This window comes from Ursus arctos, unplaced genomic scaffold (genome assembly GCF_023065955.2).
Source record: "Ursus arctos isolate Adak ecotype North America unplaced genomic scaffold, UrsArc2.0 scaffold_4, whole genome shotgun sequence".
Lineage (NCBI taxonomy): Eukaryota > Metazoa > Chordata > Mammalia > Carnivora > Ursidae > Ursus > Ursus arctos.
In genome coordinates this window covers 81,640,757-81,658,329 of record NW_026623056.1, presented here as the reverse complement: position 1 = coordinate 81,658,329, position 17,573 = coordinate 81,640,757, and the positions used below count along the sequence as shown (strand labels likewise).

The following is a 17,573-nucleotide window of genomic DNA, read 5'->3' as shown; positions in this document are numbered from 1 at the left end:
ACTGCACACATTTATCTCCTTACAAACCAATATGGCCCCCTCCGTCCATCAGAGGCTCTAACATCTAGTAGATACCAGGAGCACATGGTCCTCTATTTGTTTGTTGATAAAATTTGGAGCCATGTGTGTTTTGTAAACTGTCTGGGTTCTAGGCTTTTGTCTCACAGCACCTGGCCTGCTTCCTGGGGCCCTGCTGGGAGAGTCATGATTTCCAGCTGCATTGGGTGGATGACACCCGTCAAATCTTGGGGGGGGGGGGGGTTGAGAATTCAAGAGCTTCCATCTGTATATTTTTAAAGAACACAAATGAACCTTATATTATTTGACTTTCACAACCAATTCACTGAATCAGTAATGCCTATATCTATAGTTTTCATGGATTTAGAAATTTCTCTCCATAGAGAAACAGATGCTGAGATTTTGTGAAGTTTGGCTGGAAAGAAGTTATTTGTCTGCTAAGTTAAAGTTGGAGGGTTTTTTTCATAGTCTATATTAAGCTCTCCCTAATTCTTTTTTTTTCTTTTTAATTATTTTGGTTTCTTAGCTTTGTTGTGGAGAGGGTGTTTATGCTGATCTTACTATATATGTTATGAGTGTTTCTTGGAATTCTTATATGACAGTAAAAAGACTGAAAAGCAAAATAAAATCCTGGCCTAGTGACTAACTTTCAGCTAAACGTTTTTATTGGCAGTATCTAACCTTTTCTTACCCCCTGGCCCTCAAATCATTTTTTTCTCACAGAGATTTAAACTCAGACATTAATCAAAGCTTTCAGAAAATCAATGTTATAATTGGTTCTTCTTTGGAAACGTTTGAATTGGAGAATCCGCTTATTTAATAACCATTGTTAATGCATCTCATAAGTGAAAGAGTTTTATCTTCTTTCTTTAAATGTAAGTCCTGAGCAGACTTGAATGGAGTCAGAGTGAATGTGTCTCAACCGAATAAATTAAAGAGAAATCTAAATGGAAGCTGAGATTGATGTGTCTGTCCTGTCAGGGGTGAGTGGGACGTGCTGGTCACAAAGGTTTCTCGGTCTCAAGGACATTATTATGACATGAAAACCATTCTAAAAAGTGAAGAAACGATCAGACCTGTTCACAACAATGCATGCTATTTATGGTGGCTGTGGACGTAGCCAGTAGGTCCTGTCCTTCCCAGCCTCAGCCCTGCTCCATGCCTCCTCATCCCCTGGGGCCGCCCAGCCCCCTTTTGATCCTTTGTCTCTTCACATTTGGCCCCACTTCTCTGTGCTGCCAAAATGGCGGCCGGGCACCTCCTCTATGCTGGAGATTGGGCTAAATGTGGGGTTGGAGTGGAGGTGAGGTAGCCATTCCTTGCTCTGACCACTGCTTCAACCACCTCTCAGCCTTATCTTCAGCTTTCCCATCCCTCTGACGGTGAGCAGAGCCATCTGCGTGTGTGTGTGCACACTGGTGAGTAAACAGGGCCTGCTACCTCCCGGACAAAGAGGAGAATTCCTTCAGTGTCTGTTGTTAGAGGAAAGTGTCTAGTAGTGAAGGGTGTGGGGAGCTGCCGTAGGATGTTGCCTTGTCTGCCTTGGGATTGCCAAAAAACTCAGTGGTGTTGTTCCACATGATTCTTAGGCTAGGAGGCCCTTCAGAGAAGCTATCAATTCCTGCCTCTCTGGCTTTCACTGATGGCTAAATCCCCCTTACCCATTCATTGGTTATCTTCTGCTAAGTATCAAACTATCCCAAGACAATCATTTTATTTGCTCATTCTTTTGTGCTGGGCTCACCTGTGTGCTTGTTCTGCTCTCCTTGCCTAGAGTCACTCATGTGGCTGTATCATCTGGTGGCTTGACCGGGGCTGGATTAAGATGACCTCCCTTGCATGTTTGGTGATTAGTTGACTGGACCCCCCTCTGCCTGAGACCTCTCATCCTCAAGAGGCTAGCTTGTGGTTTCTTTGTATGGTGAGCGCAGAGATCCTGGAGGTGAAACCAGAAATTGCAAGGACACTTGAGGTCTTAGCTTGGAATTCATGTGTCACCATCTAGGTCACATTTTGTTTATTGAAACAATTCATGGGGTGGAGAAAAAGTAACACACAAATCTGTGCCCTAAGGGATTGATAGAATATCACCCTTGCAGATTCTCTTCCACAAGCTACATTGCTTTTTCTCTTCCCTATTTTATTAATTTTTGTCTTCAGCTAAGGGCAGAAGCATGACGTGGTGGAGTAAAAAAGAATACATGCTTTAGAATCAGATATACTGGGGCACCTGGGTGGCTCAGTCAGTTAAGCATCTGCCTTCAGGTCATGATCTCAGGGTCCTGGGATCGAGCCCCATGGGCTCCCTGCTTAGCGGGGAATCTGCTTCTCCCTCTCCCTCTGCCCCTCCCCCTGCTCATGATCTTTCTTTCTCTCTCAGATGAATAAATAAAATCTTTAAAAAAAAGGAATCTTATGTACCTACAGATTCTGATATATAGGAATTCCTTTATATTCTAGGTATTAACATTTTTGCCAGTTATGCATTGAAGATAACTTTTCTCAGTATTTGTCTTGTGGCTTTTGACAAAGAAGAGTTTTTAATTTTAATAAAATCTGGTTTTCTGTCTCATATGATTTGTACTTTTTATATCTTTTTTAAGAAACCCTCTTCTTGCCTAAGGTAACAAACATTGTCTTCTGTATTTTCTTGTAAAAGATTTTATACTTTGGGCTATTCACATGCTTCTGATTTATACCTCCCTGGTGTTGATTTTTGTGAATGGTGTATGTTAGGGTGCAACTGGATATTTTTCCATCTGAGTAATCTGCTGTCATAATAGTGTTTATCAGATATGCCATTCCCTTCCCCGGGATCTGCAATGGCACGTCTGCTGTATATCATGCCTCCGTGTGTGGGAAGACTGTTTCTGGACTGGCTTGCTTTCTCCCTTCCCCTTCCCCATCCCCTTCCCCTTCCCCTTCCCCTTCCCCTTCCCCTTCCCCTTCCCCTTCCCCTTCCCTTCCCTTCCCTTCCCCCAAGATTGTATTTATTTATTTGACAGAGAGAGAGAGAGCACAAGCAGGAAGAGCTGCAGGCAGAGGAAGAGGGAGAAGCAGGCTCACTGCCGAGCAAGGAACCTGACGTGGGGCTCAATGCCAGGACCCCAGGATCATGACCTGAGCTGAAGGCAGATGCTTAACTGACTGAGCCACCCAAGTGCCCCTGTTTCTGGGCTTTCTGTGCTAGTGGCCTGTTTCCTTACTAATTCTCCATTGCTTTATGTTACTGCAACTTTATAATATATAATACATGTTAATATCTGGTAGGGGAATTATCACAATCTAGTTCTCCTTCTCTAAAACTCTTTGATGTTATTGGCTTTTGTTCCCTCGTAACAACTTGAGTTCACCAAAGGTTCTGTTAGTGTGGTCTGTAGCTGAATGATGATGATTTGGTATTTGTTGAGACTTATGTTGTGGTCTGAGGTGTGGCCTGTTTATAGAAATTGCTAATCCTTGGGGAAAATGTACATTCACAGATTCTTAGGAATAGGGTTTGAAATATATTCATGGATCAAGCTTAATAATGATCCATATATTTTCGTATTGTGACTCAACGTGTTTCGTCTGACATTTGTCGAGCTTTCTTTACGTTAGCTAACTGTATTTTCCCCTCCCTTTACTTTCAGTCTCCTGTATCTTTGTGTTTAGGTCTGTTTCTTACATATTGCTTGTAGGTAGGACTGTTTTTTGTTTTGTTTTGTTTTTACCTAAACATAAAGTTTAAGTATCAAGTTTAGTTCACTTTGCATTTATTTAGAGGAGCCATGTCTTTTGACTCCTTTCTATCCTCTCATTTTGCTGGCTTTGTCTTTGCTTGTTTTTTCTTTTCTTTCCTGCCCTCTTTGGGATGGGATTTCTAAATTCCACTTTTGGTTTTATGTAATCTAATTCTGTTCTTTAGTGGCCACCCTTAAAATGTTAGCATAATTTCTAACATAACAAAGACCAAAGTTAGTCTTTTTACCTCCCTCTTGAAGCACGTAAGGGCCACGAAATGCTTTAAATATAATCACCCACACCATTGGTTTAGTTGTGTCTTACATGTTTGTGACCTACAAGTGCCCCCCCTTTTTTTGGAGTGTGTGGGGTGTTGTTTTACAAACTAAGACTTGCACATGTGTATCTTCAGCTCTTTATTATTTTACTGTTTATCAGATTGTGTGTGTGTGCATGAGTGTGTGTGTGTGCATGAGTGTGTGTGCATGAGTGTGTGTCTGTGTGCATGAGTGTGTGCGTGTGTCTGTGTGTGCATGAGTGTGTGTGCATGAGTGTGTCTGTGCATGAGTGTGTGTCTGTGTGCATGAGTGTGTGCGTGTGTCTGTGTGTGCATGAGTGTGTGTGCATGAGTGTGTCTGTGCATGAGTGTGTGTCTGTGTGCATGAGTGTGTGCGTGTGTCTGTGTGTGTCTGTGTGTGCATGAGTGTGTATGTGTCTGTGTGTGTGCATGAGTGTGTGTGTGTGTGTCCCCACCCGAAGTACAAGCCTACCCTATTTTATTGTGTTTTGCTATATTGCGCTTCGCAGATATTGTGTGTTTTACAGACTGAGAATTTGTGGCAACCCTGCACTGAGCAAGTCTGTTGGCACCACATTTCCAACAGCATTTGCTCACTTTGTGTCTCTCTGTTACATTTTGGGAATTCTTGCAATATTTCAGGCTTTTTCATTATTATTATTTGTCTGGTGATCAGTGATCAGGGATTATGACTTGCTTGAAGCTCAGGTGATTAATATTTTTTAGCAATGAAGTATTTTTAAATTAAGATAATGTACTTTTGGGGGCATCTGGCTGGCTAGGTCGATGGGAGTGTGTGCAACTCCTGATCTCAGGGTTGTATGTTAGAGCCCCATGTTAGGTGTAGAGATTACTAAAAAATAAAATCTTTTAAAAAAAAAGATAAGTACCTTTGTTAGACTTAATGCTGTTGCACGTTTAATAGACTGCAGTGTAGTGTAAATAGAACTATTACATGCACTAGGAAACCAAACAATTCATTTGACTTGCTTTGCTGTGATATTCACCGCACTGCAGTGGTCTGGAACCATACTCCCAGTATCTCCTAAGTATGCCTGCACACCCTTTCAGAGAGTTTTTTTAGTGAGGTTCTCTTGGTAGTGAACTTTCTCCCTCAGAGAACATTATAGTCTTCTTATTGAATAATATTTTAGCTGGAAATACAATTCTGTGTTGATAGTTTGAGCATTTGAAGATTTCTATGCTTTAGTGAGGTCATGTCTTCAGATAGACCTTTTATTCTTTCTTGAACTTTTATTTTTATCTTTTTTATTTTTGTATTTTTATTTTTACCTTTTATTTTATCTGTTGAGTGTTTTTTTATGTTTTTATTTATTTATTTGTTTATTTGAGAGAGAGCATAAGCAGGGCAGAAGGGCAGGGGGACAGGGAGAAGCAGATTCCCCACTGAGCAGGGAGCCTGACATGGGGCTTGATCCCAGGATCCTGAGATTGTGACTGGAGTCAAAAGCAGACACTTAACCAACTGAGCCACCCAGGTGCCCCTTGAGTTTTTTTGTTTTTTTCTTAAGATTTATTTATTTATTTGGGGCACCTGGGTGGCTCGGTCAGTTAGGCATCTGCCTTCGGCTCAGGTCATGATCCTGGAGTACTGGAATCGAGTCCCGTGTCTTGCTCGCTCTCTCACTATTTCTCTCTCTCTCAAATAAATAAATAAATTTTTTTTAAAAAAGATTTTATTTATGTATTTATTTATTTGAGAGAGAGAGAGACAGAACAGGGAGAGGGGCAGAGGGAAAAGGAGAGAGGCAATCTCAAGCAGGTTCCACACCCAGTGCAGAGCCTGATGCAGGACTCGATCTCATAACCCTGAGATCATGACCTGAGCCAAAGTCAAGAGTCAGACACTTAACTGACTGAGCCACCCAGGTGCCCCACTATTGAGTGCTTTATTTGAGTGGTTATAGTTCTCATTTTTAAAATCCTATTAATTAACCTGACCTTTTTTGAAGTTTTCTCTTGTTCCTTTTTAAAAAATTTTTTTTAAATATAATTGACATTCTGTCTCTGGTGATTGCAGTACTATTCCTTGGGAATCTTATTCTGTTGCTTATTGTGTCTGCTGCTTCTCACTCCTGGGGATCTGGTTCTTTCTGGGTTTTATGATAATGGATTATGGGTTTTTATTTGATCAAGCTTTATCTCTGGACATTATACGATACCATCATTAAGTGTGAATTCCTCCAGAGGGATTTCGTTTATGTCTTTGCTGGAGCCCTTAGAATACATATCTACAATAATTTTAAGGCAATTTTTCATCTTGAATATCATGGACAAAATGTTTGTGTCCTGGCAAAATCCATCTATTGAAGCCTTGAGCCCCGATGTGGTTGTTCTTTGGAGTTGGGGCCTTTGGGAAGAAATTAGGTTTAGATAAAGTTGTGAGAGTAGGCCCCCATGATGGGATTAGTGTCCTTGTCAGGAGACAAAGAGAGCAGAAGTCACTCTTCCCTTACACAAGGAAAAAGGCATGCAAGCATATGGTGAGATGGTGGCCTTCCACCAGTCCTCACCAAGAACTGAATCTGTGAGCCCCTTGACCTTGGACTTCCTGGACTCTCCTGGGTGCAGTCATGATGTAAATTTGAGTCTCAAGCACCCGTGGGGCCAGCCCGTGGTTATCATCTTTGGAGAAACACCGCCCCCCCCAGCTTCCTCCCTAGTCTTCTGTCCTGGAGTGTAGGCAGAATCAGACAAGCTTTCTTTCCTTTGTTTGTTCCTTCCTTCCTTCTTCTCTTCCTTCCCTTCCCCTCCCCTCCCCTCCCCTTCCCTCCTCTCCCCTCGCCCCTCCCCCCCTTCCTTTCCCTTTTGCCAGTGAATACTTTTTTCTTTTATCTTTTTACATCTTTTTAGACTGTGGGTATAGCCCTTCAGGGGAACCATATGAACGTGGGAGATTCAGTTCTAACTCTCCCAACTTGTACGGATCTGACACCTGTTTTCAGTGTCATGTCTTTACAGTTGAAACGAGAGTCTCCAGGGCATTGGTTCCCAAACTGGGATGGTACTGCTGTTGGGAAATGTGTGGGTGCATCTTTATTGGCACAGAGACCAGGGAGTGCTAATTGTATTTACTGCCCAGGAGCCAAGGAGACTCAAGTGTCCCTGCCAAGCGTGCGATTTTGCCCCCCCCCCCCAAATTGTTCATCTCCTACCACCAATAGATCTCTCTCTCTCTTTGGGAAACACTGCATTAGGGTTTGGGGACTGATGGATTTACTCAGCATTGCCACAGCTTTCAGACTGGCCTACCAGCTCCTAATTTATTGTCTTCATTTTGGGCTCTGGGATTTCTTGGAGCTCAGTTCTTTGTTTAAAAGGATTTTGTTATGTTTTATTTAGCATTCCTAAGTGTTTTGTAGAAGTAGGATTTTCTTTTTTCTTCTCTTCTTTTCTTTTTTCTTTTCTATCCCCTCCCTTCCTTCGTTCCTTCCTTCCTTCCTCCGTTCCTTCCTTTCTCTCTCTCTCTCTCTTTCTCTCTCTCTCTCCCTCCCTCCAGGATACCTAGCCCCACACTATCATTAACAATGAAAATCCCTTCATTTGTTTTCCCCCTGTTTGGTGAGCATGAGCTGTACCCGGGCACTTTGTTACATGTGAGATACGTAGGCTCACAGCATCTGGCTGTGCCGTCTGGGGGTTGCCGTTCTGCAGACTACAGTAGGAATGGTGCCCCTGCATGGTGTGCAGCCTGGCTGCTCTGGGTGGTGCTGAGGGAGCTGTGGCTCCTGTGATCCAAGAGCCTAGTGCACTTAGCAAAGTGTCCCTAATGAGCTCATCTGCTCCTCCACATTGGGGATCAACTCTTGCCCTATTTTCCTGGCTCCAGCATCTGGGTTATTGCCCCCATGCAAAGTGTTCAATCACCTTTTTTCCCATGGGGGTAACAATATGACATAGTCGATAGCCACCAAGTTACCTGAGCTTCTTTCTTTGACCACTACCACCAAATGAGAGAGGGAGCAGGTAATCAGAAAATCCTAGAGCCAGGGGTGCTTGGGTGGCACAGTTGGTTGGGCGTCCGACTCTTGGTTTCCGCTCAGGTCATGATCTCAGGGTCGTGGGATCAGGCTCTGTGCTCAGCGTGGCAGTCTGCTTGGGATTCTCTCTCTCCCTCTCCCTTTGCCCCTCCCCACTGTGCATGCTCGCACTCTCTCTCTCTCTCTCTCTCTCTCTCAAGTAAATAAGTAAATCTTAAAAAAGAAAGAAAGAAAAGAAAAGAAAAGGAGGGAGGAAGGAAAGAAAGAGAAAGAAAAAGAAAATTCTTGAGCCAGAGCAAAAGGGAGGACACGGCCGGAAACTTCCATCTAGTTGTGTTCACTTGGTCGGTGCTTCACTGCAGAGGAGGACAGGGGACCAGAGGATGCAGCCTTGGAGCATAAGTGTTTGCTTAGAGGTCGGCTTCCTCCCTGTTTTGCGGCCAACTTTGAATTCGAACAGAAAGTGATGCCGAGCCAATGTTGAGTCTGGTGGCGTCACTGGATAGAGCAACCTCTTTGCAAACAGAGGCGTTCATCCAGAGTCAGAAAGTAGCTCCTTCACGCTCGTTTTCTATCTTGCCCATTTGTAGTCACAGTGCTGTCGTCCCTGATCCAGGTTTTTAAATGTCTTCGAACCCGGCTACCCCAGGTGTAGTCCAGGGACCACATGGATTGGTGTCATTTCGGGGCTTGTAAGAAATGCAGAAGTTTTGGTCCAACCCTACACCTGTTGAATCTGAATCTGCAAAGCAGGATCCCCTAGGGGTTTAGATATTCTTTAAATTTGAGAAGCCCGCCAGAGGACCGTGATTGTCATGTTCTTTTCCTTCATCTTTGCATAGGACATGTTGGGAAGTATGGAAGTATGGTGTTAGGTTTATAGATGGCCAGACTTTTGCAAAAACAGACATCACACATGCTATGGACTGAATGTTTATCGTCCTTGGGTCCACCTCCAAACACCACCACACGGGAGGTTAGGGCTTCAACATACGATACAATTATGTATTATAAAATTTAAAAAAGTATATATATATGTACGCATTATCATATAAAAATAATAGTAGTAACAATAAACACAACAGAACACACTTACTGAGCCGAGATAGTGGAGCTCCCACTTGGAGGGTCTGACAATGTATGTACATGTCGGGGGCCTGACCCTGTGCCCCCCTTGCAGAGGCCTGGCTTTTAGCAATTGCTCTCCATGCTGACCCACATTTTCGTCTGATTTCATCTCACAGGACACGGCCTCTGCAGCGAGCAGGGCAGTAGCGCCGAGACTGCTCTGGAGGAGACCGAAGGGCCGGACTTGGAATCCTCAGATGAAACTGATCACAGCAGCAAGGTGAGAGATTTTCATTTTCACGTCCCACGTGTCGAACCACCGAAGAATCACAGCTGACAGGTCACCTTTGCAGCTGTAGGTGGTTAGAAGGCCTCTCCACGGAACCGAGTGTTTTTACCTCTGAGATGTCACTAAGAAACCAAATCCCAATTACAGCCTCGATAACAAACCTATACGTGCGAATATAGGGCAGAAATCAGTTTTAATGAGTTCACATCTCATTTCACCTGGTTCCCTCTCACATTTCCATCTGTGTTTGAAGAAATAGCATCCAAAGTGTGCGTGGCTGAGCCAAATAGACTTTCTTGCCATGCATGGTTTCTGCAGCAAACTCTTTTTGCATGATCTGTGTTTGGCTCTTGTTAAACGTGAGTGGTTTTTACGTGAAAGAGAAAGAAACGATCTTTTTCTTTATTTATACAGCGTGCCCCTCAGTTGTTCGAGGCCTGTGAGAAAGCCCTTATTCTGAGTCTTTGGTGGAAGACCGTGAATCTGTTTTCCATAATTCATCATGCTTTTATCCCACTTCACAAAGGGTTCTGTGGGTCCGCCTATTCTCAGCGCACTCTCCAAAATACAGCAATTTAAAAACTTGGTGTTACCTCTGTCCAAAGGCCCTTCCCCAGCAAAAGTAATTGTACGTGATTCTGTTTCTTTTTCTTTCTTTTTTTTTTTTTTAAAGATTTTATGTATTTATTCGAGATAGAGACAGCATGAGCAGGGGCCAGTGGCAGAGGGAGAAGCAGGGAGCCCAACGTGGGGCTCCATCCCAGGACCCTGAGATCATGACCTGAGCCCAAGGCAGAGGCTTTACCGACTGAGCCACCCAGGCGTCTCACGTGATTCTGTTTCTGTGTTTATTCACCTTTTATAGTGTTGTTGACATATGTACGTGGATCCCTCCACCCACCTTTCTTTCTTTGGTTTGACATCTACCAGTCGCTTGCTCTGATCAAATCACGTAACTTTAAATTATACCTTTGTTTTCCCTTTTGCAACGTCAGGGTGATTCTTGCCTTTGCCCGGTGATTGGATGATGGGGGCAGGCGGGGGAGGGGGAGTGTCAAATAATATAACTTAGGAGAGCACGTTGGTCATGGAAATATGCTATTCAAATATGAACCATTATTTTAAAAACCTACATTTCTCTGCGTGTGGGTGCCTTTATCTTCAACATCACCCTTACCCCATGTGTGTCTCTTTGACCATCATAGATGGGATCACCGTTCTCCGCGTCCTAAGTTGAGCACAGTATAAAACTTAGTATTTGAAAGTAATTTTGATATTTATAAAAGGCTTTATGTTGTTGGTTATTAATTAAAACACAGGTGAATGAAAATAGACGTATTTCATTTAAAGCCAAAAAAGACAAACAAAAACTTGCTTATAGTTACCTTTTAGGTGTGTGGCCCTTACTTTACTTTTAGGCACTTGGGGGTGGGGGGAGGGACAGTAACCCTCCAGAAAAGTGGATTATTTCCAAATTGAGGTAAGATGTTTGGAAGGGTATTAATTACATCACTTTGTTACTGAACTTAAAAATGTTTATTCTCAGTTTCTAATTTGATTTAGGATTACAGCTATTTTTCCTATATCTAAAACATTTATTTCTGAATACTTTTTAACTTGGATCATTTTTACCTCACTGTAATAGGCCAATGTTCTCATTCCTTGTGGATTTTGAGATTGTTTTCATTTGAAATTTTGTGAGTCATGAGGTCCTAAACAGGGTCCTCTGTAATAGTCGGTTTGGCAGTGGAGAGGAAGGAAGGGACCCCAAGGTTTTGTTGAACTTCCCTGGCTGCCTGGCTGACTTCATGGTTCTTTCTCCAGAGAATAGGTCTAAAACTCACCTGGAACAGACAGGGTTGGATGTAGGAACAGGACACCCCGTCCCCGGATTTCACTGTAGAAATGCATGGTGGGCTCTCGTAAAAGAGAATGTCTTCAAAATTATCAATGGCGAGTTTGGGTGATGGTCGGTATTTTTAAAGCTAGTACAGTGACCTGTGCTAAAACCTTAAGTTCTTATTCCTCTTCACTAGGTTGGGGGTCACTGTGTGATTCTGTACCCAAAAATACTCCCTAGTTTTGGTTCGATTCACATTTTATCTTCTTTATTTGAACTGCTTTGTCATGCAACCCAAGTTAGTTAACTAAATTGAGGCCTTTAATGAGTTAATGTCTCACTTTGGATATTTGGGAACAAAAAACTTAAATTGAGCAAATGGTTCTTGGAGTCAGGGTCCTACTGTGTATTCTTTCTCTTTTTTTTAAGATTTTATTTATTTGAGAGAGAGAGAGCTCGCACGGGGGCGAGGGGGGGGGAGCCCGCGGTGGGGGGGGGGAGGAAGTGGGGGAGGGACGGAGGGAGAGGGAGAAACAGACTCCCCGCTGAGCTGAGCAGGAAGCCCAGTGGGGAGCTGGATCCCAGGACCATGGGATTAGGACCTGAGCTAAAGGCAGATGCTTAATGGACTGAGCCACCCAGGTGCCCCCCTACTGTGTATTCTTAACAATAAATGAGAGCTAACACTTATTTCCTATCTTGTATATATTGGGCACCATTCATATTAACTTATCTCATCCTCACAATACCTCTGAGAGAGAAATACTATTATTCCCTCTATTTCTTAGGTAATGATATTAGAACAGAGAGGTTAGCAACTCAGTGAAGGTCACACAGCTCTGAGATGGCAAAACCAGGCCTTGTGTTGTTACCTGCTATGCTAAAACGACCTTCTGGCCAGATTGGTTAAAGTCTGGTGTTAAATACCAAGTTTCGGAAAAAGAAGGAATTAATTAATTAGTGCACTACGTCAGTCAATTAGATATGTACTCATGAACCACTTACATATTTTCTTAATGCATAACCTTTCTGGGTGTATTTTTTTTATGATTTAAAATAAGGGCAAGCACATATCTTGAGTTTCTTGATCAAGATTAAATATTCTTTTGACATGTCTCCTAGATCAGTAATTTTTCTTGAGAATAAACCGCACATTAATTTTTAAGTCGTAAGCTCCCTTTAGCCGTGGAAGGATGATTTAGCTTTACTTGGAGTGCGCCAGGCTAAATAAATAAGCAGACGAATCAAGGAGTGAAATGAAACAAGCAATCCTTTTTTTTTTTTTTTTTTATTCCTGCTGCATCTGTGAGGGCTGTTGATTTTTTTATTCAATATTTTTGCTGTTCTTCCTGAATGAACTGCTTTATGAAATAATGGGCAGAATTTAGAGAATGCAGGTTGGAGTGTCATATGGTTTTCAAATTTTTTTTAAATAGCAGTTTTTGCTCCTCATGGCCTTTTGGGGTTCCGCAAGTAGATAATTACAGGCTTGCCGCGAGAGCATTGGTGGCACTGGAAAGTGACATCCGCGGGGTGGGGGTGGGGCTCCCACACTGCAGGGGCAGTCTAGCGGCCTTTCTCTTTGTGAGCCACCTCATTCCTCTTGTGACAGTGGGTGACAGCCTCCAGGGGCCGCCCCCCCCCCCACTTGTTTCTCTGCTTCTAATCGAAAACTCTTACTCTTGTCTCTGGAAGTGAATGCTAATGAGCTCCCGGCTGTCCTGTTCTGCATTCCAGGCCCCCTGGCAGCTGTGATTTTGTTTTCCACTTAGCAAATGTATTAGAATAATTTTCAGAACATTTCCATTCCGAAAGCCATCTTTTTTTCCCTTTTAATCCAAATTGGGATTGTTCTCGGAAATGTCTGCTTTAGTAACAAAGCATTAGCGGAAAAGGGGAAAACATACACTGTTCCAAAAAAAAAACCACCCAAAAACAGCGTGTTTTCATTTTATTTTTCTCAGTGCCTGCTCCCGACTCAGGGAGGGATGTCTTCAAAGTTGTTTGAGCCGGCCGGGGTAATATCCCTGTGCAGTGCATGACGCTGGCCAATCAGCTGATATTGGTCCGCAGAGCAGAGCCGCTCACATCCTGGGCAGGCTTTTTCTGCTTTGTGTTCTGGTCTCTTTTGGTTCTCCCTTTCTGGAACTTTTGTTGGTGAGCCAGGTGCAATCAAAGCATGAATTCCTGTCCGAGAGTTAGCCTTTGACACCATCCCAGAGGCCGCCGCCGGGCCGTGGGGCCGCGGGGCCGCAGAGCTGCCGTCCTGTCTGCGTTGAGATGCGGCAGTAGGTTTCCTGGGCGAGCCGGCATGGGCTGTCTGTATGAGAGGGTGCTCCCTGGGGAACTGGAAGGCGTTGGGCGCTCTTGGGGTATTTTAAGAAACTTCTGTTCCTGTGCGGAACACGTCAGGTGGTAGAATTACCATGAGAATATATTCCTGATGATGTCTGCACTGTGGAAAATAAAGCGCAAGCCCAGGATCGAACACAATGACAAGTCCGGTGACTCTATGTATCGGACACTTCATCTGGTGAGCATGTTTGAATTCTCTCTTGCTAACCTTGTTTATGTGACGGCTTTCCAGCGAAATGCTTTGCAGTCCAAATGATGGTGATTCTGCTTGTCGCTTTTCCCCAGGATCGCATCCTTTTTTACCTTCCAGATCCCCTTGTTGATTAAGAATATATAGTTTAGCATGGGGGAGGGGTGGGCGTTGGTAGTTGGCACGAAGCTGAATTTGCCCAGAATCTTCACATTTGTCTATTTGTTCATTCTTAAGTGGCGTAAAGATGTATTATGTATTTTTGAAACTGGGTGTCGTTCGAATTCTTCTTTCTTTTGGTGGTTGAGATTGTGAGTGTGTCTGTACGAGGTGTATGGCAAATCTCCCCCATCCCTACCTCGGTCTGAGTCGTCTGAGTCCTCATCAAGCATTTCTGGAAAAAGGCTGTTCACCTTGGCCTCCTGTAAAGTTTTAAGTGTTTTTGACTTTATTTCTGCTTGCCTGACCAGAAGGCGATGGTGATAGAAGTGTTGGCTCAGGGGTCGTGACAGTGGTTTAATGTCCACTGACTTAGATTGTGCATGTCAGTCTCTGTAGTAAATGTCGAGTCCCTGGTAAGAGAAGCTAGTGGGTTAATGACAAGGAATAATTTAACCAAATCCGATTAAACTTTTTCGTCATTCAGTATTCATATTGGAGTCTGTCCACCATTCGATTTTATGTCATTTAACGAAACTTGAAATTTGGCCCTGAGTACGCCTGATGGACCCAACTAAGCCTTCGTCCTTCTCGGATGTTTCTTCTTCAACGTGTGTTCAAAAGGAGACAGAGAAGGTGATGGGAAATGACCACTGCAGATAGCGGTCTCTGAAATTACAGAGAACATGACTTTGGTGTTTGTCTCCAAAAAAGCTTAAGTAAAGGTTTTAGGAATTGAGGCCACTCTGGCCTCTTTTAAATCTGTGGGATGTGTTAAGTCGGTCAGACTTAAAGGACAGTTTTAGAACTCTGAACTCATCTACAGATAGAAATGCCTTTAGTGGTTGCATAACAGGAAAAGCTTAAACAGCTGGGTAGCTTGAGTCAATAGTGTGTACTTAAAAGCCTCCCCCCTCTTTTTGTACTTTCTTTTCATCTTCCACAGGAAGAAAGTGATATTATAAACATTGAGCTTCATGCTGGCCTCAGTAAAGTGGCCCATTTCCTCCTGCAATTGTGTACTCTTCTCTGCATGTTGGTTGGATAATTCTTAGGCCTGACAGTGGAACAGCTCCGCTACCTTGGACAGTTTTAAACTGGCAGCTCTGAAGTGCCCCGAAAGTGCTTTTCTGTTTCCAGGGTGACTGATTGCAGCCCTCCAGTGGGGAGAGGTTTGCGCTTCTCCCATGACAGAAACCTCGACTGTCTCCTTAGCAGTCTTTCGCGGTCTGTCCCAGTTCCAGGAAACTTGGCTTTGAGGAGTGTGTGGGGAACCTCCCACGGCAGCCACCTTTCTAGGCATCTCTGGCTGCAGAGCTCAGTGTAGGATAAAGAGGACAGTGCAGAACGCTCAGTGACCGAGCAGGGAGAGCCCTGCGCCCCTCGTACACCCTACATTGTGGCTAAGCTACCCAGAGAAGGTCTCCATGGATCTTGATGCAAAAAAGTCTGGCCACGGTATAGGACCGGGGGGACTTACAAGTTGGGCCACAACATATAAAATCTCTGCATTGGAGTTATTTTAGAAAAGACCTGCCTTTCATACTTCCTTCTATGGATGTTTTTTGGGGGAGGTAATATTTTAGTGAAGCAGAATTCTCAAAGTTGATGACATCATTTTAATGGTTTCCAAGTATAAATTTCATTAAGAGCCTTGCAAAACATCCTGTGACGGTATGCATTGCAACTTGGAATTCTGGTTTTTTTTTTTTATTCTTTATTTAAATAACCTGTAGTTGAGAGTGAAGAGATTACGTCTGTTGAGATTCTGTGCATATTCCTTGTGAGAGTTCATACCTCGAATGCCTTGAACAGGGTTGCCCGTGTTGGGACCGCTTTGCCCCACCGCCATGTAAGAGAGCACCTGGTTAAATTTATCTTAAGTTCAGGATTGTGTCTAAAAAGGGAGGGATACCTAAGGCTTTGAACTCTCACAAGAGGAGTTCAGGGAATTTGGGGGTGTCCCTGGGATGCTCAATTATAGGATGCTTTTCCCTGCTCTCCAGAACTTGGCTCAGAGGGGGAGAAAGATGAGCAGGCTGGATGTTTGGGAATGAGGTTGGGTAGGACAGGGCTTTAGGTTTATGGCATAGGTTTAGAGCACCAAAGCCCTAGCCCACAGCCCACTAACCTTTTGCTCTCCCCTTGGGCGTGCTTAACATACGGATGCCAGACCTTAGAAGTGGTGAACTTCACACAATGTCAGAAATTCTACTCACACTCTTAAAAATGGAAACCTCAGAGCATTGATGGTGAAACAGAGGGAAAGGAAACCTAGAAAATCCATCCCATGTCTTCTACTATTATATGCAGATACAGGTGAGAATGGCAACAGGTCAGTGTGATGAGAATTAGAAGCAAAAAGAGAAGCATCTTCTGGAATTTCCTGCCTTTGCTATTTGCCTGAGTCCCCAGGTTGTAACTTTGGCCCATCCTGGAAGTATGGGGCACCCTTTGTGTACCCTATGAGGACATTGGATTTCCCATGGCAACTTGTCGAAATGATAAAATTGTAGAAAGTCATATTGCGTCACTGATGGGAATGAAGCAATAGATTTATTTATCATGAGGAGTAGCTTTGATGTTAATCTGCATATACGTGACAGACGGCTTGGTTACTGTTGGGCCAATGAGAAAAGCACTGTGTGAGGAAAGGTGCCAGTTATACGTTTGTTGTGTTAGGTTCCTTTTGCAGGATGCTGAGTTGAAGCAATAAAGGACAATTGGGCAAAGCTGGAGGGCTCTTAGTTGCCACTCGTTCTCATCGGCTGTCCATGGGATTTTAATTCTGAAGGTTACCCCCCGCCATCATATCTATGTTATAATGCAGTGACCTGCTATAGTTATCACTGGATCATTTAAAAGATGTGCAAGCATTTTTGTACGATGGGTCATGGGTCTTTCATTCCTGTGTAATTTGTAAGACAAAGTCATATTTAACTGGATGTTTAAGAACAAGCTAGTAAAATACTAATATAACTGAATAAAACTGTTTAGTTGATTTCTACAGAAACAAGCTTTGATGAAATTCTTTCTTTCTTCCTATTTCTTATTGAGATATAATTCACATAGCAAAAAGTTCAGCCCATCTTGGTGAGTTTTTTGTTAGCCCCTGAAAGGAGAATTCTTTGTGGGGATGTACAATGCCTGAAACACTGAATCCATGGACAGCAGTGAACAGTGCCCCTGAGAGGTGACTAATACCTTCTGGCACCTAAGACTAGGGTTAGTGCTGGCAACAGATAAGCTGTGGTCATTGTAAGAGAATTGAAATAGGGGCGCCTGGGTGGTGCCATTGGTTGAGTGTCCGACTCTTGGTTTCGGCCCAGGTCGTGATCTCGGCATCCTGGGATTGAGCCCCGTGTCAGACTCCGTGCTACTTGAGACTCCCTGTCCCTGTCCCTCTCCCTGTCCCTCTCCCTCTCCCTCTGCCCCTCCCCCCCAAATAAAAAATCTTAAAAAAAAACAAAACCCAAAGCAATAATAATTATGTGGATTTGGGTCCTGGCTCTCCTCCTCACTGTCATGGCATTGTTGTGAGTGCATCCTTGTTCAGTTCTGATTTCCCATGTCCTTGTACTGCCTTTATTCTGGGCTCCCTTCCCTTTGGGATATGCCAGTGAGGGGAAGCC

General features: G+C 43.6%; 1 protein-coding gene across 4 annotated transcripts in view; it reads left to right on the top strand.

Moving 5' to 3' along the window:
- The window catches only part of TIAM1 (TIAM Rac1 associated GEF 1), a 466,206-nt gene that overhangs the window by 414,386 nt on the left and 34,247 nt on the right, over nt 1-17,573 (top strand). For 3 of the 4 annotated variants that reach the window (XM_057306891.1, XM_057306890.1, XM_048214774.2), the window contains one exon: nt 9,285-9,388. In XM_057306891.1, coding sequence (XP_057162874.1) covers nt 9,285-9,388 — 104 coding nt within the window. Of the gene's footprint in view, nt 1-9,284; nt 9,389-13,260; nt 13,771-17,573 lie in introns of those variants that run through there. The other variant, XM_026514628.4, reaches the window with a different exon arrangement.